Source organism: Pezoporus wallicus, unplaced genomic scaffold (genome assembly GCF_028554395.1).
Source record: "Pezoporus wallicus isolate ANWC-B61680 ecotype Strahan unplaced genomic scaffold, APGP_CSIRO_Pwel_v1 contig_8090, whole genome shotgun sequence".
NCBI lineage: Eukaryota > Metazoa > Chordata > Aves > Psittaciformes > Psittacidae > Pezoporus > Pezoporus wallicus.
Window position 1 is genome coordinate 1,236,096 of NW_026642841.1, and position 21,515 is coordinate 1,257,610.

At 55.9% G+C, this 21,515-nt stretch overlaps 2 protein-coding genes across 3 annotated transcripts in view; one reads left to right on the top strand and one right to left on the bottom strand.

Annotated features, from left to right (window-relative positions):
- Positions 1-263: 263 nt before the first annotated feature.
- Positions 264-11,208, top strand: GSS (glutathione synthetase; the record flags this gene model as incomplete). The annotated part of the gene is made up of 12 exons (XM_057432389.1): positions 264-323; positions 1,497-1,642; positions 3,653-3,728; positions 4,246-4,385; positions 4,527-4,643; positions 5,084-5,164; positions 6,334-6,411; positions 7,465-7,531; positions 8,097-8,291; positions 8,472-8,553; positions 9,041-9,230; positions 10,055-11,208. Coding segments are annotated over 12 exons (1,356 nt in total), but the record flags the coding sequence as incomplete, so codon positions are not given.
- A 612-nt stretch (positions 11,209-11,820) lies between these two features.
- ACSS2 (acyl-CoA synthetase short chain family member 2) overlaps positions 11,821-21,515 on the bottom strand; it is a 36,284-nt gene continuing 26,589 nt past the window's right edge. For both annotated transcript variants that reach the window (XM_057432348.1, XM_057432347.1), the window contains 11 exons: positions 19,951-20,088; positions 19,559-19,729; positions 18,712-18,845; positions 17,556-17,688; positions 17,045-17,101; positions 16,721-16,801; positions 15,797-15,905; positions 15,616-15,684; positions 14,314-14,490; positions 13,538-13,612; positions 11,821-13,377 (listed from right to left, as the gene is read on the bottom strand). In XM_057432348.1, the coding sequence (XP_057288331.1) occupies positions 13,250-13,377; positions 13,538-13,612; positions 14,314-14,490; positions 15,616-15,684; positions 15,797-15,905; positions 16,721-16,801; positions 17,045-17,101; positions 17,556-17,688; positions 18,712-18,845; positions 19,559-19,729; positions 19,951-20,088 (1,272 nt within the window). In that variant the 3' untranslated portion in view covers positions 11,821-13,249. The remainder of the gene's footprint in view (positions 13,378-13,537; positions 13,613-14,313; positions 14,491-15,615; positions 15,685-15,796; positions 15,906-16,720; positions 16,802-17,044; positions 17,102-17,555; positions 17,689-18,711; positions 18,846-19,558; positions 19,730-19,950; positions 20,089-21,515) is intronic.

Consider the following 21,515-nt stretch of genomic DNA (forward strand, 5'->3'; position numbering starts at 1 on the left):
TGTAGCTGTGCCTGGTTTAGGCAGAGAAGAGATTCCGAGCAGCCGATAGCTGATCGATGCCCGGTGATTGGTTAACACCAGATAACTCACCGCCGGCCAGCTGCCGAGCAGCACACGGAGCACGGCTGCGCTCCCCTCCGCGGGGCGGGGCAGGCAGAGCCGTTAATGAAGACAGCGCTGATCACCTCGGGGACACGCTGCACGCCAGCACCCGCGCGACGTCACAGCATGACGTCACGACATGACGTCACGCCTCCCCTTGACGCCGCTCCCTGCTGCAGGGCGTGTTGATGCGGACCGAGGGGCAGCCCAACGCCTCCGATGTAAGTGCCAGAGCGCAGGCACGGGACGGGATCGGTCCCGCCGCGGTGTGAGTCAGCAAAGCCGGGGGAGGGCGGGGGGAGCCGGCTGTCATCCTGGGGGCTGGAGCCCGACGACCTGGGGCTTAACTCACCGCCATCCTGGTGGTGAGTGCGTCTCCCTGAGACACAGCCCTGCAATACAGTTCCAAGGAAAGGGGTAGATCCGGGATTGGAGCGATTGCCAGGAGCCTGAATGTGGGTGGTGGTGCGAGTTCATCCCTCACCCAGCCTCTGAGCACCCCAATGAGCCTTTGAACGAGGACTTGCAGAGAGTGCTCCCTGCTGCAAGTCAGCCTTCACTCCATACCTGGGATGAGGTGACAGGGATGGGGGTGGCTGATGTGTGGGGTTACCTCTGGTGAATCCCTGGCAACTGGCTGGGGTGAAGGTGCTGATGGGGGTCTTGGCCTGCTGGAGATGGATCTGGTGAAGGGTCTCAGAGGAAGATGTAACCCTGTGCAGGAGAGGTGGGACACCGTCAGGGATGGGTCCCTGAGGAGCTTGGGGTCAAGCAGGGAGCTATACTGGGACCTGGCAGGGTGCAAGGAGGGAGGTCTCCACCATGAGGATTGCTCCTTGATGTCAACCCCATAGTCAGAACTCTGAAGGAACCCAAAAGAGTGAGAGGAAGAGGGAGCTTGGAGAGGCCAAACACATTGCCAGCGTCCCTTGTGTAAAAGTCAAGGGGTGTTGGGAGCTTCTCTCTCATGTCATATTTTGGCTTTGAGGGTGGGCCTGTGCCTGAGCTGTGGGTTTGGAATCTCCCCTGGGACTCGGAGATCAAAGGCAGTGACTCTGATGGCTGAAACCCAGGACTGGCAAATTCCCCTTTGCTCTGACCCAGAGGCGTTGTGGAGACAGTGCTCTCCAGCTGTAGAAACAGGGCATCCTCCACCGGGAAGCACTCACCCTGCTCGAGCTGTGGAGCAGCTGCTCCTGCAGTCCCTGTGGGTGCTCTTCAAGCAAAGCCCTCAAAAGCCAGGGGTCAGCAGGGTTGAGCCATGTGTCTGTCAGGGTGCACCCGGGAGGGCTGGGGTTGGGGGTGGCTTCAGCCTTCACACAAGCAGAGGCAGCCCCTCTTCAGGCCTGCTTAGGCTGCACAGACCTGACCTCTCTGCTGCTGCATCTTTGCAGGTGGTGAATTTCGCTCCCTTCACGCTCCTCCCATCTGCAGTACCCAGTGCCCTGTTTGAACAAGCATATGCTGTTCAGCAAGATTTTAACATGCTGGTGGATGCTATTAGTCAAAACAAGGAATTTCTGGAGCACACTCTGGCCAGGTAACACGCTTTCATGGTGCATTTTAATTACTATTTTAAATGCAAAGCATTTACCACCTCTCAGCATTCCCACCTTCCATCCATTCATGTCCTTCACCTGAGGCAGGCACTCCTGTCCTCTGCAGAAAGTGTATCCTTTCTTGCATTATTTGTCCTAAGATTAATTCCCATCAAGTCTCTGTGTTTTGAGGTCTTCTTGGGCCTCAGGAGATGGGACATCTGGCCAAGAGGTGACTTGCTGCAGTGATCTTCAGTTTTGCCAGTGCTTCAGGGCTGTGAATTCTTATTGTGAGCTTAATAGCCTGTGGGCCTTAAATTCAAATTGCTGGGTCCAATAACCACCAGCTCTGCTTGCTGTTATGAAGAGGTATTTGTCCTCCTGCCACCCTTCTCTCTGCTCTGACACCCAGTGTCTTCTGCTCTCCCAGCCATGCTGGGAAGGTGACCCACAAGGTGGTGGAGCAACCAATCCCTCACTGTGGAACCCATAATCCGTAGGGCTGATGCTTCCACAAAATGTGTTTCCCTTCCTGCTATCTGTGGGGGTGCTGCTGGTGTGGGGGTGCTGCTGGCTCTCTGGCACTGGAACACAGCAAAGGAGACTTTTCCAGCATCCTTCTTGTTCTGGCCCCTCAGAGCTGTTAAATGCTTGTGCCTGTTCCAGAGCTGGCTGCAGCCAGAGCTTGTGGGGACATGCTTATACCTGTGGTGAAGGAATGCAGCGCCTGCGGCTTGGGTGCACTTGGGTGCCTGCCTTATCCTGCCTCCTCTGCATTGTCCCAGGGCAGCTCCTTGGAGGTGGTGCTCACCCCTGGCTCAGGGATTTAGGATCCTGAAGAAAAGCCAGACCTTCTCTAGCAGGGCCACTTGGTACCACGGTGTGTGGGATTTGGAACCCAGCAGGATGGGGATTCAGTGAAGCTTGTGAAGCTTCCTCTATGAGCTGTGCGTGCAGGCCCAGAGGGGCTTCGCATTCCTTTCCTATGTGCAGAATTCTGCTGCATTCCTTTGCTTTTGCTTGTCTCTTGCCCTGCAAACGAGTCACCTCTGCACATGGTGGTGCTTTTTGTAGAGCGCAGTGCTGAGCAAAGCGGGTTTGTGTTGTGGTTGTACACCCTTGATGAGGAGTGCTTTCATGGTGAGATGCTTAACAGTGCTGCAGGACCTGGTTTAGGCACAGCCCTGCTGTTTGTGCTGGGGGGTGTCCCAGGGAAGGTTTCCTTTGTGGAGAAGTGATTCAGAGAAATCTCCAGGAGCTCGCCAGCAAGGTTGAAGTTGACAAGCAGGAATTCTTTACTGCGGCACCGGGAGACACGGGGGATAGCTCCTCCTAGTGTGTCTGAGCCGAACCTCAAAACAGACTGTGATTATTGGTTGCTTAATGTGCATATTCATTAAACGTCATACATATTCATTAACCATCTGAGAACCGCTTTACAACATTCCACGCCCATTTTCACATGCGCATAACAACGTGGTAGTGGTCTTTTGGGGGTCGTTTACTTCTTCCAACAATCTTCATCACTTCAGTCAGTCTGAAGCACACGCAGTAAATAATGCTTACACCAGCTTAATTGGTTCGGTAACACTGCAGACATAATCATCCTGTTCTTCTACTTATCAGTTAGCTTAGCTGCAGCCCATCCTGGACATCTGCTAGGTTCAGATACTCTTTATCTACATGTCCTGTTTTTCTATCCTGTTTTTCTTACACTCATTTTTGTACTGAGGTCATAAGGACCTAAAACTATGTCAGCTACAATGGTTTATCTTATACAAGTATTCTCATTATGTTCTCTAGCTGCACTCTGCTATTTTTTCTGTGAAACATGTACCTCAGTTATTTTCCATTGCTCCTGTTACAAAGCCACCAAACTTAACATTACTTAGAACTGATTTTCTTATTTACGAATGTTTGTATTTCATTTTATGCCTCCTTGTCTCAAGAGTTAACTTCCTTGCTCCCCTGTGACAGTGTAAGGAGCTGATGTGATGTGTGTTCCTCTCTAGCACCATCAAGGTGGATGACTTCACAGCTCGACTCTTCAGGATCTACACACAAGTTCTGGAGGAAGGCTTGGCTCAGGTACCTGCCAGGAGACCTCAGTGCTCAGTGTCCCTCTGCACTGTGGTGGCCTTGCCTGGGCTCTGTCTGCAGGCTTGCTGCTGCTTGGGACTGTCCCCTGGTCACTCCTGCAGCACAATGTTGTGTGTACAGCCTGTGAGCTTGGGACTTTGCCCTGTTTGGTGGTTGTTCCCTTTGGTTAGTGTTGCTGGAAGCAGCCAGGCCTTGACTGGGGGGGTTAATATGTCCTTGTCCTCTGGGAGCCTGAGTTGCAGGGATGTATTCCACATCAGGACCTGTGCTGGCAGGCTCTCCCTGCAGAACCTCCTTTACTCTAACAATTGTTAACTCCTTGGAGTGCTAAGGAGGGCAGTGGGTCCTAAGCAAGGGCCAAAGCACCCATGGGCATGGCTTGTAGAGGTTTGTATCAACGTGAAGGTGTCTGGATCTGTCCCAGGAGTATTCTGAAGCAAGGTCATCAAAGGGATTTGCAATTAAAAGCATCAGGAGCCCCCACTTCACCTCCCCTTTGTTCCAGTCTGTGTTTTTAGGCATAAATCGCTCTGATTACATGTTTGACTCTGGGGTGGAAGGGCCACCAGCTCTGAAGCAGATAGAAATAAACACCATTGCTGCCAGCTTTGGAGGCCTCACCTCCCGCACTGTGGCAGTCCATGGGTAAGGCTGCATCTCTGGCCTGTGCTGCAGCAGCTGTATGCATGGCCTGCTGCACAGCCTGCCTCTGCATGCTCCCAACCTCCTGCTCCCTGTGACTGGCCAGGGGCTGTCGGGGCATTGACAGGGTTCTTTGTTCCACAGGCAGGTGTTGAAAGTGCTGGGAAAGCCTCAGGAGGCATCACGTCTGCTGCCCAACAACCCATCCAAAGGCCTTGCCTTGGGTATTGCCAAAGCCTGGGAGCTCTATGGCTCTCCAAGGTAAGGAGAGAGGAGGTGCTGGAGGCTGCTCTTATCTTGTCTGCCCTGAGGATGCAGGAGTTTGGGTTGGAAACTGTGCTTTCTGTTTGCAAGACAAGCTGCTCTCAAAGCCTGGAACACCCTGGGAAGAGCACTGGATTGTCTTAGTGCACAAAGCTGCTGTGTTCCAGAGGCAAGGAGGGGCAGAGGAACCCTGGAGGAGTTGTGGGGTTCAGTAACCCTGCACAGAGGTTGCTTCTCCTCCTGCCCTTGGGCTCATGCCCTGCACTGTTTTGGTTGTTACACAGGGGCAGTGCTGCTCTCTGTTTGCATGCTGACCCATAGAGGCTGGTGAAAATGAGCAGGAGCAATGCAGGAAGCTCACAGAGGTCAAAAGTTGGCATTCTTGGGTGCACATGGAGTGTTTCTGGGTTCAGTGATGTCCTTGGTGTTTCTTCCAGTGCTGTGGTGATGTTTCTGGTGGAAGAAGTCCAGAGGAACATTTTTGATCAGCGATGTGTAGAAAATGAGCTTTGGAACAGGTAAAGGTTGGATTTTCCTTGGATGGGAAAGGAAGGAGGTGGTACAGGCTTGGAAAAGGGAAGCAGAGTGAGCTGCTGCCAGATAATGGTGTTTCCCTCAAAGCAGCTTTTGGGGTGTCTCCAGGCTCTCCAGCAGGCACTAGGAGTGTAGGAGCAGGACAGGCAAAGATAGAGGTGCGCAAAATCCATTTGCTTTTAACTTTGTCACCTAATCATGGATAAAGTCAAAACACTTGTAGTTTCTGGGGCTGTGAGAGGCCATGTCTTGGTATGTAACAGGGCAGCCTTTATTTGGACTTAATCTCTGTTCTGTTATGCAGCTCTCTCAGTGTTCCTTCAGTGGCCTCCTGCCCAGCCTCAGCACCCACCTTCATCTTCTCACCAACTTCCTAAAGCCTCTCACCAGCTCTTTACTGGAAATACCAGCAGCATCAAAGCCTCTGGTCTCCAGGGCTGATTCCTTGCTGATACTGAGCCTGTGTAGTCCTCAGAGCTGCACCAGTGGTAGCTTTGCTGTGTGCCCAGTCTCTTAGATGAGACAGTAAGGAGCAGAGCAGGTTAACGAGGGGCCCGCTTGCCTCTGACTCGGGGTTTGGCACAGGGCATTTCATAAAAGCTTAAATAATGAAGCTCCAAAGCAAAAGGAAGCAACGTGGCCGTGGAGCAAAGCACTGGGGAGAAGGAGGTGCTCAAAGGTCTGGCCCCGGAGCCGTGCTGGAGCGGTGGGCGGTGTATCCCGTATCGTGCAGTGTCTCCACATCAGCAGCTCCACACTGCCGCTGTGTGGAGGAAAGCAGGAAGGAGATAGATAAAGCATGGGGGGAGTCACGGTCTGCAGCTCTTGGCTTGGAGGGCAGCAGTGGGTGAATCTGTTGTGTAGGGATAAAAACCCCAGAATACCAACTTCTCTTAGAAACGCTTTAGGAGATGAAAGGAGAGATGGAGAAAGCCAGGGGTTCAGGGACACGTTCTGCTTCCTGTAGTATCTGGGTGGGAAACACAGGAGAGAGGTGCTAAAACCTGGGACTGTTTTGCCCTGTAGGATTCCTCTGGCTCTAGTGTAAAGCCTGTGAAGGCGCCACCAGCTCCTACTTGCTGGAGCCACTGGCTCCACCTCTGATTCCCAGCTCAGTGCCCTGCTGGTGACTTTCCCACTCCTCTCTTGACAGGGATATCCGGGTCATCAGGAAGCGCTTCAGGGATGTGTTTGAGAAGGGCTCTCTGGATGAGGCCAGGAGGCTGTATATGTGAGTATGAGCCAAGGTGTGCATCCTGGCTCTGTGTTGGGCACACAGGGCTGCAATGGGAATGTTCAGCCAAAGCTGGTGGGATATTCTGAGTGTCAGTAGTGCCTTTCTGAGAGTACTTCTCCATACTCCAGGCTCCTTAGGAATGGAATGATTGTTTGCATACACACACCAGTCCCTTACAGCTGGAAACATAATTTCCCTCCTTCAAGCAACAGCCATTAGAACTCTGTGGGATCTTCAGTTCCTCCACATACATCTGCTAGGAGAAGTCCTGGCTGTTCCAGAGGCTTCCCCAAAGCTGTTTCCTGTTTGCTGCTCACGTGAGGCTCTGTCAGTGGGGGCTAGGGTGCTGGAGGAGGAAGCATCCCACGTCCTCGTGCTGTCTGTTGGATAAATACACACTCAGCATCTTGCTCTCTGCCTATGGAGGCCTGTGCAGGTCACAGGCTCCAAGTGCTGGCCATTGGTCCCAAGTGGGACATTTGTCCTATTTCCATGTACTGTGCTTGGAGCTGTACAAGCCCAGAGGAAGCTCTGGTTCCATGGCAGTGTCTTTAGGCTGTTTTTCCCTTGGTTTGACCTTTGGTGCCTCTGCTGTGTTTAATTAACAAACACATTTGTCATTGCCATACAGTTAATGTATCCACTGCACTTCCTCAGAGCATCCTCTCCTCTTCCTGCTAAATGCCTTTACATTACACTGCCAGCAGGTTCTGTGCCGCTTTCCCTGAGCACATGCAGGGTGGCCCAAGTTTGGGTGTGTGGTGCTGCAGGCGTGCTGGTGGCCCTGCCCTGGTGGGGTGATGTGGTGCCTGGGCAGGTGGTTGAGTTGATGTCCTGCCTCGAATTGCCACTGGAGAAGGACCCTGTTCCCTCCCAGCTTCCAGCATGTCACAGGCCTGGCTCCTGGTGGCAAAAGCTATTGAAAAGTAAGGGTCTTCCCTCCGTGCTGGCTGGAGCCTCGGGGGCTGTGGCTGGTCATGGGCAGAGGTGAGGTGTCAGCGGGTAGGGGTGGCCTGGTTCTGTGAGTGCCTCTGGTTTGTGTTCCAGGGACGGGCAGGAGGTAGCAGTGGTGTACTACAGAGAGGGCTATGTGCCAAGCAACTACAACGAGCAGGTCAGTGCTGGCCCCTCTGCTCCAGAAAGCCACCCATGCTCTGGCCTTGTCCAGTGAGTGTGAAGTGCCCTGTGATCGCAGGGGCATGTGAGCTGTCCAGGAGGGTTGGGGTCAGTCCTCTCCCACGTGGCTAATGGCATCGGGAAGCTGTGATGCTGCAGTGATATGGGTGTCCCTGGCATACAGTAAGCAAAACGAGTGGCTTTCTTACCGCAGCACTGAACTGCTTCTGTACAATAGGGGTTAGCACAGGTATTAGCACCAGCTTAAAGGGTTTAGGCTTGATCTACAGACCGCGCTGTCCTCTGCTATAGGGCTGTGAGGCTGCGTAATACGGACCGGGTCTCGCTGTTGCCTGCAGGTGGCAGCACTGGACAAGCTGGGAAGGGGGTGATGGCGGAGGAGGTGGACCAGGGGTGGGGGGAATCCGTGTGTGCGTCTCCAGGGTGCTGTTCGCATCCCGGGCAGGCAGGCAGGGAGCGGGCAACTCGTGTCCATAACTGAACAGAAAGGAGTGAAGCGTTAAACCTTTGCTCATGGGATGGGCGCTCTTTTTGTGCCTTAGAACTGGGAGGCTCGGCTGCTGCTGGAGAGGTCCCGGGCAGTGAAGTGCCCTGACATTGCCACCCAGCTGGCGGGCACCAAGAAGGTGCAGCAGGAGCTGAGCCGCCCAGGCACTCTGGAGAGGCTGCTGCCCGGGCACGCTGAGGCAGTCAGGAGGATCAGAGCAACCTTTGCTGGGCTCTACTCCCTGGACATGGTGAGTGGGGCTGTGCAGGGACAGAGAGGCGGGCAGGCATGCGCTTGGCCTGTGGGATGTTTCTCTCTGGTTAAGGAGATGCTGTGGTCCCCAAGGGACCCTGTTGATCCTGCTCACAGGGGGGTTCCTGGGGAGCCCCTGCTCCTCCCTCATGCTTTGCTGTTCCATCCTCCCTGACAGGGTGCAGATGGGGACAAGGCGGCTGCTATGGCAATTGCCGACCCTGACTGCTTCGTGCTGAAGCCACAGCGAGAAGGTGGAGGTATGAGCTGAGCCCATGTGGGGCTTCACTGCTGCTCATGCTGGAGCAGGAGGGGTGGTAGCTCTGTGGTGGCTCCTGGTCCTCTGCCAAGGGGGTTGCAACTGGATGATCTTTAAGGTCCCTTCCAACCCAAACCAGTCTGGGATTGTGTATTAGGCAGAAGCTCTTCCCTGTGAGGGTGCTGAGGCGCTGGCCCAGGGTGCCCAGAGAAGCTGTGGCTGCCCCATCCCTGGCAGTGTTCAAGGGCAGGTTGGACACAGGGGCTTGGAGCAAGCTGCTCTAGTGGAAGGTGTCCCTGCCCGTGGCAGGGGTTGGAGCTGGATGAGCTTTAAGGTCCCCGCCAGCACAAAGCTGTCTATAAAAGATGGGTGGAGGAGCTGGGCTATGGGGAGCCCCAGGTTGGGTCTCTGGCTGCTGGGGCTGCATAGCTGGGGCCAGGGGTTTCTGCTGTGCTGGGCAGTCCTTGACTTGCTGGTTTTGTTGTCAGGGAACAACCTCTATGGTGAAGAGCTCAGGCAGGTTCTGGAGAAGATCAGAGACAGCCCTCAGAGAACCTCCTACATCCTGATGGATAAGATCAAGCCACGGCCAGCCATGAATTACCTGCTGAGGGCTCACAGCCCCCTGCAAGTGTCTGAGTGCATCTCAGAGCTGGGGATTTTCGGTGTCTATGTCAGGTGAGAACGTGCTTGTACTGCAGGGTGGTTTCCTGCCCCAGCCAGCACTGGGGTTGGGAGCATTCTCCCCTCTGCAGTGTGAGCACAGCAGCAGGGCTGATGTCTGCAGGGTGCAGGAGGTGCAGGAACAGCCCTGCCCGTGCAGCCTCTGCCCTGGCAGCAGCTCTGAGCACTGCTCAGACCCTGCACTGCTGCTCTGGCCCCGCTGCCAGTGAGCCGGTGCTGGCAGTGATAGGTGTAACAGCCACATGGAGCTGGTGTGCCCATCCCTGCTCTGGGAGCACTGCTCAGGTCCCTGGTGCAGCCACGTGCTTCTCTAAAGCCCTGACTAGTGCAGGAGTACCTGAAGGCTGAATTTTCAACCCTAAGTAGCTGCTGCTTTTGTTTAAAACCCTCATAGGCCCATTGAAATGGTTCCAGAGCTTCTCAGTTCAAGTCTTTCTGGTATAATTTTAGACACAAATGTACTCTGGCAGCATTCAGAACCTGGCACTGTGTGTGCAGTCACCCAAAGCACTGCTGAGGGAAGGCACAGAGAGGGCAGGGCACAGCTCTGCTGCGTGCAGACACCTCTGCATCAGCCCTAGGGGTTTTACCTGCCCTGCACTGGGTTGGGGAACACGAATCCCACCGTCCAAGCTGAAATTAGACCAGGTTGGATATAAGAAAGCAGTTCTTCCCTGTGAGGGTGCTGAGGCGCTGGCACAGGGTGCCCAGAGAAGCTGTGGCTGCCCCATCCCTGGCAGTGTTCAAGGGCAGGTTGGACACAGGGGCTTGGAACAAGCTCTGTGCTGTGCGGTGCTCACCTGCCCTTTCCTTTGCAGACGGGGCTCGGAGCTGGTGCTGAACGAGGCCGCTGGGCACCTCCTGCGCACAAAGGCGGTGGAGCACGCGGATGGGGGGGTGGCAGCGGGGGTGGCCGTGCTGGACACCCCTTACCTGGTGTGAGGAGGTGACCCCGTCCCGCTGCTGCCTCAGGAGCTGAGCTGCCCCAGGCTGTTCTTGGGGTGCGCTTGCCAAGGCCTGACCTGCTGGGGACAGTGAGGAAGGGCTCGGAGGACACCGCTGCTCAGTCGCCCCATGGACCAGCCCCAGCTTCTCTGCAGGACAAAGGGGCTCCCCTGCACATGTCCCTGCCCCTGCATATCCCACCCGTGGCCTCCCAGGACAGCACGGCTCTGGCTGTCCCTTGGGAGCCACAGCAGGCACTTGTGCTGCTCCTGGCTGTGTGCTCCGTGATGCTGTTTCTGGAGACACAAACCCAAAGCGTGCTCCTGTGCTGCACGAGGCAGGCAGCAGGCAGGCTGCATCCGAGACCCCCCAGTGCTGATGAGGAATTGGAGTCTTTATCACTGTGCCCATAAACCCCAAATCTCCAGTGCCTCCCACTGCAAGTCCTGCACTGAGCAGCTCCTGCCCGGGCTGCTGCAGCACTTACAGCACAAAGGGGTGTCAGGGAGCCCCAGCCTCAGTGAATGGCTCTGTGGGACCTGGGAGCTTTGTGCTGAGGAAGCAAAGGAACTACAGGAGAGGCTGAGCGGGTGCAGCCTTGCTGCCGATGCTTCCCTCTGGGACCAGCACAGGGCACGACGTGTCACCCTCCAGGTTTCATGGGCTGGGAACAGCAGCAGTGCAGGGATGCGAGCCCAGCCTCTCCTTCCCAAAGTCTTACTCTTCCTCCAGCCCCTCTTCCTCCTCAGCTGAGCAGTTCGAGGGGAAGCAATCACAATGCACCTTTCCAGCAGTGCCTTGGTTAAAGCAGCCTCAGCTCTACCCTTGTGGTGACACCAGAGGAGCAGATTAAAGCCACTACTCCTGAAGCCTGACTGTGCTGAGTGCCAGTGCAGCACTGCTGCTGTCCCTGTGCACCTCAGTGGTCACTCCTGTCTGAGGGGGAGCGGTTCGACATTCCTGGGGGTTGTGGCACTGGGGGGGTGATTGCCCCCAGCCACACATTAAAACATGATGTGCAATCTGAGCACTGCTCCTGTGCCTGTTCTGTGTGATGCTGGGTGCAGAGAGCCAGGGGCTCCCTCCTGGGTGCCCGGGCTGCTTTGGGCAGGGGTCCACGTGTGCACAGTCCTTCTGTGTACCTTGAGCTGGGGACGGCTGAAGCCAGCCCATCCCTTTGTGCTGTGGGTGCACCGTGGTGGAGGTGGGTCCTGGCACTGCAGCTGGTGTGAGGGCTGCCAGGCAGGACACATCTCCAGGAGGAGATGCTGAGCCCGGAGCTGGGATGCTGTGAGCTGGAGCAGCAGGGGAAGGGGCAAGGCTGGACCAGTTGTGAGGAGCAGGAGCGCAGCGATGGAGCGTGGCCCTGCAGCTGACACAGGACCAGAGCATGGAGGCAGAGGCTGGTACCCAGTGCTGTGCCCGCATGAGGACCAGGCCTGGTGTAGAAGCGAGCCCTGAGCTCCTGTGGTGTTGGTGTCAGATGGGTGTCACAGTCTTGTGCTTTCTGTGAGCCTCAATGGAATAACGTTGGCTGGAGCCCAGGGAGAAACTGAATCTCTGCCCTTGCCCCAGTGCCCAGCAGCAGCACAGGCAGTCACAGCCTCTAACTCTAGCCCACACTCTGAGCCCATTTCCATTTTGTTTCCTTGAACTTTATTCCATAAAATTCGAGCTGTTTCCAGCCAACATGACACAGTGAACAGTAACTGAGGACAGTAACTGAGTGAACAGGAACAAGGTGGCACAATCCAGTGGTAGAGAGTTGTGGGGGACTGCACACGCAGGTTATGGATCACAGACAAGGGCTGTGCTAGCAGGAGCAGCAGGTAAGGAGTCAGCCATAGGCTTTGGACTACAGCAACCAGCCCCAGAGGCAACTGCCTCACCCACCGCACTCTGCTCAGCTGCAGGTAAAGCCTCTACGACTGCTGCAGCACGTTTTAAAGCCCGTTTCTCCTTTGGTTTAAGTGCAAAATCAAACAGCTCACATGCAGTGTTTATACAGACATTACAGAGGAGGTAGCTCAACACAGGGCTGGAGTTAAATGTACTTCACTGGAAGAAGAATGGCTTTGGCAGTGCCCTTGTGATGTTCAGGCTCTTGGGCTATGGGTTTTGGGGTTCTTTTTCCATCTCAACATCTTAAATCCCTGATACGTTTAAACAAAAGCCAACTTTAAACATCTTCCACAGTGATCTTCCTCTTGATGAAACACCAGCACTAACTGCCCTGCCTGCCTCGGTGGCCTCTGCACGGGCTCCCTGCCTTGGGTACCACAGCACCCGTTCCCACCCCAGGACACAAGAGGAGCATCAGCCCAAGCTCAGCTGTGAGCTCTGTGGAGCACATCACACCAAGGCTTCTCCTTGACCATCCGTGGCTCTGTGTCGTGTCCATGGCCAATGCAGGACCTTGGGTTGGGTAAAACACAGCCCCTGGCACCGTGCACTTGGGAAGCAGCAGATCTTGGTACCCCATTGCTCTAAGCAAGCTGTTTAAAGCACAGTGCCCCCTCAGCCTTGCCCCACTCCCTCTCAGGCTCAAGGACCCCTGCTAACAGCAGGCTTGGACAGTGGATGCAAGATGGAGGCTCAGCTGCACAGCTGTAATGTGCTTTGCAGTGCTCCAAGGAGAAAGAGGGAGCTCAGCTGGGCCTGTGGGGGCTGCAACTCCCTTCCCTGCCTGCATCGAGTAACTCCAGCTCCACCTCCCCTCCAAACCCCAGTGTTCCTTCCCACTGTGCACAAGGTGCCAGCCCCCCTCAATTACGTAAAGTTAACCAACAACCCCAGCCCCAACTAACTGAAACATCAAGAAGGAGGTGCTGGAAAGGGAGGAGGAGGAGTGCCCCTGTGCGTGAGGCTCAGCCTCACGTGTACAGCTCCCATGTGGAACAGGATGCACTCACTCTGAGGCAGGGACACACCAGTGAGAAGTGGCCTCTCCAGAACCTGTCCCTTCTTCAAACACTTGTACATTCAACTCAATGGGTGAAGGTCCATACCCCGGGGCAGGCAGCTGGGACCTGCTCACAGGACACTGTGCTGCCACAGCAGGGCCGATGCTACTGGCCAGTGTCACATCTGTTGTTGAAGAGTTGGTCTATGATGCTCGGGTCTGCCAAGGTGGACATGTCCCCCAGGTCATGGTCATTCCTGGCAATCTTCCTTAAGATCCGCCTGGTAATCTTCCCTGTAACAACAGCCAGGAGAGGGGAGCAGAGTCAGCATCTCCTCAGCATCCTCAGCACGAGTGGGGAGTGCCCAGGCCTGCAGCATCCTCTTTGCCCTGAGGTTGTTCCCCCCTGACTCTGGGTGGCCCTGGACAAGCAGTTGAGGGCTGGTTTCCCTACCTGAGCGGGTCTTGGGCAGCCCGGGGGCATACTGGATGTAATCAGGTGTTGCGATCGGTCCAATCTTGTCTCTGACTACAAAGAAGGGAGAGATGTTAAGTGCAGGTAGGAGGAGGCACCACACAGCTCCCTTTTGCGGCAGGAGGACCATGACATGCACAGCCCAGCCACAGGGCAGGGCTTAGAGCTGCTGCACCCATGCCTCCAGGCTGCAGGCGGGGGGCAGCGAGACCTGCAATGCCGATGGGGCCATAAGCCCATCCTGCCAAAGGCAGCAGCGCTCATCTTTTCATCCTCTCCATCCTCAGGAGACCTCTCCAATGGCTACAGCCAGCACTAAACATCGTTTTGACAGAGCAAGGGCTGATTTGCTGTTGGGTTCCTCCAGACAGGAGACTGCCAAGGGTCCATTTTCATGTCTGATGTGGCCATGAAAGAAGGGCTCCCTTGAGACCAGAGCACAACCACCCCAGAGCACCCAACAACCTCTCAGCAAGTCAGGATGTGCCCAGGGGAGCCACTGGGAGCTGTGCCCACAGAGAAGAGCTTAACAAGGCTCTGGGCACCCCAGTCCTTCACGGAGCTGCCAACTCCCCTCCCAGGAGGTCCAGAGGGCATCACATGTGCAGCCAAAGGCTCAAGAACTAATTTTAGTGCTTGCCAGCCGTGCTCTGTGCTCAGAGGGGCACCTTGTCACACTTGTCCTCACTGCATTCCCCACACTCCCAAACCCTGCAGCACCCATCCCGCACCTCCCCGGGCCTGGCTGGTGGTACCTTGCTTTTTGAGCTCATCTTCCAGGCTCTTGGTGAACTCGTAGCCAAGCCTCAGGGTGACGAAGCAGTAGAGGCACTCTCCCTTCAGGGAGTGGGGGTGACTGACCACTGCAGACTCCGAGACAGCCGGGTGCTCCAGCAAGGCTGACTCCACCTCTGACGTGCTCAGCAAGTGGCCTGGGAGCAAAGAGGCAGAGTTTTAGACCTGCATGGGTGAGGTGAGGTCCTGCAGCCTCCAGCTGCTGGAAGGAGGGGGGAGAAGGCCCGAAACTATGGGTTTGAGAGCAACAATTCCACGTGCTTGAGAAAAGACAACGGCTGGAGAGAGAAACCCCAAAGGCTGCCAGGTATCAGCCACCTGCAGAGCAAGGCCAGCTCCCTTGGCTGCCCCCACTCCCACCTCTGGGCTTCTTGACCAGCCCAGGAACTGCTCACAGCCATGGGAGCACAAAGCACAGGCTGAGGAGGAGCAGGATGCGGTAAGAGACCGGCCCACATGGGGAGCTGGAAGGTGCAGAGGAGGAAGAGGCTGCAATGCACTGCCCAGCTCATGGCTGCGTGGGGATGATGTGATGCTTCACACCTCGGGGCAGGGGCACAACTCCCTCCTGTACCCCAGCTCCTGCACCCTGACATTCCACCCTGGAAATGCTGCCACAGAAAACCACTGGAAGGAGACTGACCCCCAGAATGATCAGGTGGAGGATCAAGCACTGCTGGTCAGATAAAAGGATTTAGTTTGATGCAGGGACAAGTACAGCAGCATCTCACAGCCAGCAGTAAGTACCTACAGGCTACAGCCTCCAGGGAAGAAGCTATTAAATGCAGTATATGGATAATGATGGGCTGAGAAGCAGCTGAATCTCAGACTCCCTCAAGAGAGGTGGAACAATCTCTACCCTCTGTAGAAACAACTCCAAGCAGCCTGATTCAGCTTCAAGATTGGCCCTGTGGTCTTGCCCAACCTCTGTGATTCCCTGTGCCCCAAAACGCTTCAGCACAGAGGCACTTGGCTGGTTTAAGGATCTCCTCCGAGTGGTTACAGAAGGTTCCTTCCCTGCAGTGCACCGTCTCCAGAGGAAATGGTGCAGAAAGCCACCAAGTCACAGACACGTGTCTCAGAAAGATGACCCAGCAGTCAGATCCACTTGAGGGCAAGTTGCTGGGCAGAGTCATGATGCAGAACCAGCCCCCATAAACCAAGGTGTATTTATAACTAGTGTCAGGGATGGATGCGCAAGTGTCCCCCCAAGGTGTCCCTCAAGCAGTGTCAGAAAGCATGTTGAAGACAAAACTTCTTACCAGAAATATTCAGCATGTCATCCATTCGCCCTGTGATCCAGTAATAACCATCTCTGTCTCTCCTGCAACCTAAAAATAGCCAGAAATGCCAGGGTGAGGAGCAGTGCCAGCACCCAGCCACTGCCTGCCAGGACTGAGACTGCTGCCCCAGGCCTCTGCAGCTGTGTGCTCCCCAACCTACCATCGCCTGTCACATAGTACCCAGGGAACTTCTTGAAGTAGGTCGCTTCGAAGTGCAAGTGGTTCCCATAGAGCGTGCGCATGATCCCTGGCCAGGGCTGCTTGAACACCTGAGAACACACCTGAGTCAGAGAGAGCAACACCAGCAGCCCAAGCTCTGCCATGCTGAGATGGACACAGGCTTTGCATAGGATGAAACACAGAACCCCAGCCTGGTTTGGGTGGAAGAGACCTTAAAGCTCATCCAGCTCCAACCCCTGCCACGGGCACAGACCCCTTCCACTAGAGCAGCTTGCTCCAAGCCCCTGTGTCCAACCTGCCCTTGAACACTGCCAGGGATGGGGCAGCCACAGCTTCTCTGGGCACCCTGTGCCAGCGCCTCAGCACCCTCACAGGGAAGAGCTTCTGCCTAAGAGCTCATCTCAAGTCTCCCCTCTGGCAGGTTCAAGCCATTCCCCTTGGCCTGTCCCTATAGGCCCTTCTCCCAAGCCCCTCTCCAGGTTTCCTGCAGCCCCTTTAGGCACTGGAGCTGCTCTCAGGTCTCCCCTTCAGGAGCCTTCTCTTCCCCAGGCTGAACCAGCCCAGCTCTCTCATCCTACCAATGAACATGCAGTGGTAAAAGATGCCAGAGACAGCCAGGAGTGATGACACCTGGGCACCTGCTGCCCAGTGTAGATCTACTGGGAAAGCCTCACCAGGCATGGGGGAAGGAGCTTGGCTGAAATGTTTTCCCCCTCCTCCTGCATTTAACCATCAGCTGAACAGTTTACTTACAGCAGAAAGCTCCCAGCAAGCTATGGCAGTGAAGAAAGTTCCTGCCACCCAAGAAGTGGGTCCCTTGTGTGGACCCAGAGTAAACAGAAACATGTGTATGCTACCAGGAAGGCCCAGGGAAGGGACAAGAGGAGGGTGAGATCATCTTTACCAGGTAGCCTTCTGCTTCTCCTTCCAGCTCTTCCCCTGACTCATTCAAGACAGCAGGGACCACACCGAAGAAAGGTAACGTCTGCCATGGGGACCAGAGAGAAAGGAGACGTGGAGGTGAGCCATGAGCCACCCCTGGGAGGCAGAGCAAGGGCAGCTCTGCAGAGGCTGTGGCACATGGGGCCACCTCCCTGCATGTACCATGGTCCCACAACCACCCTGAGAGGCTGGAAACCACCAGGCCATGGTACAGGCAGTGCCAACTGCTGCTGCAGTGCCCTGGGGAGCCCCCCTGCCCCTCGGCGGGGAGAGCAGCAGTACTCACAGCAGAGCCTGGCTTCAAGGGGGTGGCACCAGGGAGCGGTGTCAGCATGTGGCCACCCTGCAAAGAGAGGGAAAACCGAGTGAGTCTGGGCCATGCCAGCCTGTCCCACGCTGTCTGCATCAGCTCTGATCACACCACATCAGACACAGGCTGCTCAGGGTAGTTGTGGAGACAGGGCCTTGTGAACGATAAAGTAGGGGTTGGGGGCCTGTGTCTGGGCACAAAGTTTTGGAGCTGTTGGGGGAGAGAAAAAAGGGCAAGACAGCAGGGTCCAGAACAGACCTTGACAGGGACCCTATGGAGAAGAAGGTTTCCCCTTGGAGCCTGCCTGAGGTCCAGGAAAGAAAGAGGAGAAGGGGAACCAACACTTGCACTCCAAGCCTGGAGTCTCCTGGGCAAGCAGAACAACCAGTGCCCATAGAACCAAAGAAACAGCATGGCAAAGCTGCCAGCACCCTGCAGGGGGCACAAGGGAAAGAGAGGCCCCAGGGGCACTAAGGTGAGCACTCACTGTCTCTGTCTGCCAGAACGTGTCCACAATGGGACACCTCTCTTCTCCCACCACGCGGTAGTACCAGAGCCAGGCCTCAGGGTTGATGGGCTCACCAACGCTCCCCAGCACCTTCAGAGACTTCCTGCTGTGCCTGCAGAGAGGAGGGGGCTGGCAGGGGCTCAGCAGGCCATGGAGGGCAGCAGCTCTGAGCCTGCTGCACAGCAGAGACTACAGGAGCCCCTGGGGTACCCCCAGACTGTACTTGGAGCTTCCAGGCATGGTTCAGACCCTTCTCAGCCCTCTTCCATGGGGGAAGAATAGAGACCTCTGTGATTCTGGTGTCTCCCACTCCAAGCTCCCACTTGGCTCTGCTCATCCCTGGGCCAAGGAGCAGCTCTCTGCCCAGCACACCTCTGTGAGCTTTGGGTCAGGAGTAAGGAGAACCTACAATGTCTGAACTTAACTGCAGCTTACATTGGAAGAGGGCATGCTCAGAAGTGCCATGATGAAGTCAGTGCTGGGGGTACAGAAACATGGCCTGCATATTGCTGTAAGGCAGAAGATCCTGATCTGCTCAGAGAATCTGCTGGGGAATCATAGAATGGTTTGTGTTGGAAGGGACCTTAAAGCTCATCCAGTTCCAACCCCTGCCATGGGCAGGGACACCTTCCACTAGAGCAGCTTGCTCCAAGCCCCTGTGTCCAACCTGGCCTTGAGCACTGCCAGGGATGGGGCAGCCACAGCTTCTCTGGGCATCCTGGGCCAGCGCCTCAGCACCCTCACAGGGAAGAGCTTCTGCCTAAGAGCTCATCTCAGTCTCCCCTCCAGCAGGTTAAAGCCATTCCCCTTGGCCTGTCCCTACAGGCCCTTCTCCCAAGCCCCTCTCCAGCTTTCCTGAGGCCCCTTTAGGCACTGGAGCTGCTCTCAGGTCTCCCCTTCAGGAGCCTTCTCTTCTCCAGGCTGACCCAGCCCAGCTCTCTCAGCCTGGCTCCAGAGCAGAGCTGCTCCAGCCCTTGCAGCATCTCCATGGCCTCCTCTGGCCTCGCTCCAACAGCTCCACGTCCCTCTTGTGCTGCTGCCCCAGAGCTTCTGCTCAGAGGAACCTGGGGTTCCTTCCCCCCACTGCTGTCTCTGGCTGTGCAGGAATCCCTGTGCTCTGGGGACTGGCACTCACTTTCTGACGGGCTCGTCCCCGTACTTCATGAGCAGCCGGATGGCCGTGGGTGCTGTGTAGAACTTGGTCACCTTGTACTTGTCCACGACGCTCCACATCCGCCCGACGTCAGGGTAGGTGGGGACACCTTCAAACTGAGAGGGGACAGGGCAGTGACAGGGGCACCATGCATGGAATCAACCCAGCCCAGGGACCTCTCTTACTGCTTCTTTGGGGTGGATCTGGCATCACCCACCCCAGGTGTCCTAGCAAATGTCACCCAAACTACCCAGCAGCACAGGCACTGTGTTACCACTCACCAGCCCAAATGACCCATGCCCACACGGTAAGTGGCAAGAGGTCTAAACACAGTGACAGAAACACAACCAGAAGTACCAAGAACCCCAAGAAGGACTCCCTCAACATGACAGTGATTTTCCTGCTCACATTTCCCCAGGGAGCCTAGGACACAGGCCTTGCCCCTCTGATACAAGTTACAGCAGCACACTGTCACAGGAGATGTTAAATGCAGGGTGTGCCATCAGCAGGGAAAACATCATTCCCTGCTCCTGGTCCAGCTTTCCCATTACCTCACAGCAGCCCTAGCTCCCCTGGCTCCCCAAGGCTTGTACTTCTAAGGGAAAACAACCAGGGAGCACTTGAAAAGTTAACCCCCCAAAAGCACACAACGGCTGTCCCCGAGCTGTCACCATGTCCTCCTTGGGGACCACCACCCTTCCTTGCACATCCCAAGGCACTGCACACAAGTGAGAAGCATGTTCATCACAGAGCAATGCAGGGATGCAGCTCAGCACCACCCTCTCCGCTTTCTTGGAGTAAAAGCATCCAGCTACCAGTCAGCACTTACTATCACACTGGTTGCCCCGTTGGCCAAGGGTCCATAGGTGATGTAGGAATGACCCGTTATCCATCCAATGTCAGCTGTGCACCAGTAGACATCCTCAGGCTGGTAATCAAACACGTATTTAAACGAGGTGGCAGCATAAAGCATGTATCCACCCACTGTATGCAGCACACCCTGCAAAAAGAAGGCCCACAACTGTCAGGGTTAGCTCCCCGCAGGGCCCTCACCCTCCCAGGCCAAGCTGAGCATCACTGGTCCACTGAGTGATGGAATGACCAGCACAGCTCCTTTCTAAGATTTCTGTGGCTCCTCTTACTGGGGCCTCCCAGCGTGGCCTGGCCACTTCCTACATGTTACTGCAGGCCAGCTCTGGGGGTGAGCTGGGAAAAGCATACCTTGGGTTTCCCAGTTGAGCCACTGGTGTAGAGGATGAAGAGCTTGTCCTCCGAGTCGCACCACTCGGGCTCGCAGTCCGTGCTGGCGCCGCTCATCAGCTCGTGCCACCACAGGTCTCTCCCTGGGGTCCAGGGGATCTGAGGAGAGCAGAAGAGTAGAAACAGACCCCAAAGCCATTGAGGGTGCAGCCCCAACTTCATTCCTCTCACGGACCACTGAGACAGATATTCACAGCACAGCTGCTGTCCGAGAGCTGCCTCCTGCAAACCATGCACCAGAGCTGCAGCTCTCACTCCAGAAGCTCCTTTTCTCAGGTACAGCCACAAGGAAAACCAAACAGTGTCTGCACATACCTGAAGCACTGGCAATGCTGCTAAATCCCTCTCAGCAGCCAGGAGAGGGCTGCCCTGTGCTCTCACAGCACAGGCTCCTCCTGGGCTGCAGTGAAGCAGCCAAGCAGCAAACACTGAGCACAGCCACACACACTGCAGGGGCTCCGATGGCAGCATGGCCCAGACAAACAGGAACACATTGGGCTCACACTGCAGACCCCCCAAAACCTGTTATTTGGATTTTAAGGCAATTACCCTGATAAGAAGTGACTGCTCCATCACTGAACCGTCACCCAGCACTGGCTGCCAAAGGCTGCTGCTTGAAGATGCCAGAGGTGTACCAGAGCCACCGAGGCTTGTGGCTGATGGTTACAGGTCAACCCCAGAGCTGTGCTGGCTGCTACCCCTCCAGGGTGGCACAGGGCAGTGCAAGACCCAGCTCTACCATCTCACCTTCCCTCAGAGCAGTCTGGGGGCAGCAGCTCCCCAGCACAGAGCTCCACTTCCCACACTGACCCTGGGCCTTGCAGCTCCCACATGGGGCACATCTTGTCCTAAAAGAGCTACAGCCTGCTCAGTTGGGTTGTGGGGCATGGAAAGCAGCCATGGGCCACACAGTGACTCTCTGCAGCCCTAAAGATGTTCATGGGCCATCTGGAGGCACCAGGATCCCATGGTCCAGCACATGTGGTGCCGGGGATACCAGACGCTTCACAGCCCAGCATATCAGAGCCTGCTTGGAAAGCTCCCACAAATCCCCAGGGCTTTACCTGGGAAAGCAGTTTCCACAAGGCTGTCCCCACCAGCAAGCTCCCAGCAAGGCACCAGGTCAAAGAAGCCCAAGGTAGGCTCCCACCAGCCCATCCAACTGTTGCTTTCTTGCATCCCTCCTTGAAGGATCCCTCCATTTTAGCACCCAGATTCCACTGCCCCAGGGAGGAGGTGAGATCCACAACACAGCACCCAGCCCTGGAGGCCAGGCCTGCCTCTGCCTGCTGCTCCTGGGGTCCTGAGGCTGCAGCTCCTTGGATGGGATGGGCAGAGTCCAGAGGTTGGGTCTGGAGCTCCAGGTTTGCTGCTGCAGCCAGGGAGCTGTGGGTGATCCCACCAGCATCACCACAAAGGGGAGTCTGCTGCAAGAGCTGCTTTAGAAGGCAGAGAGACGAGCATCATGGACACACTGGCAGCACACCCCAGGAACTGTGCATCTCCCCTCCTCAGCACCCTGACGT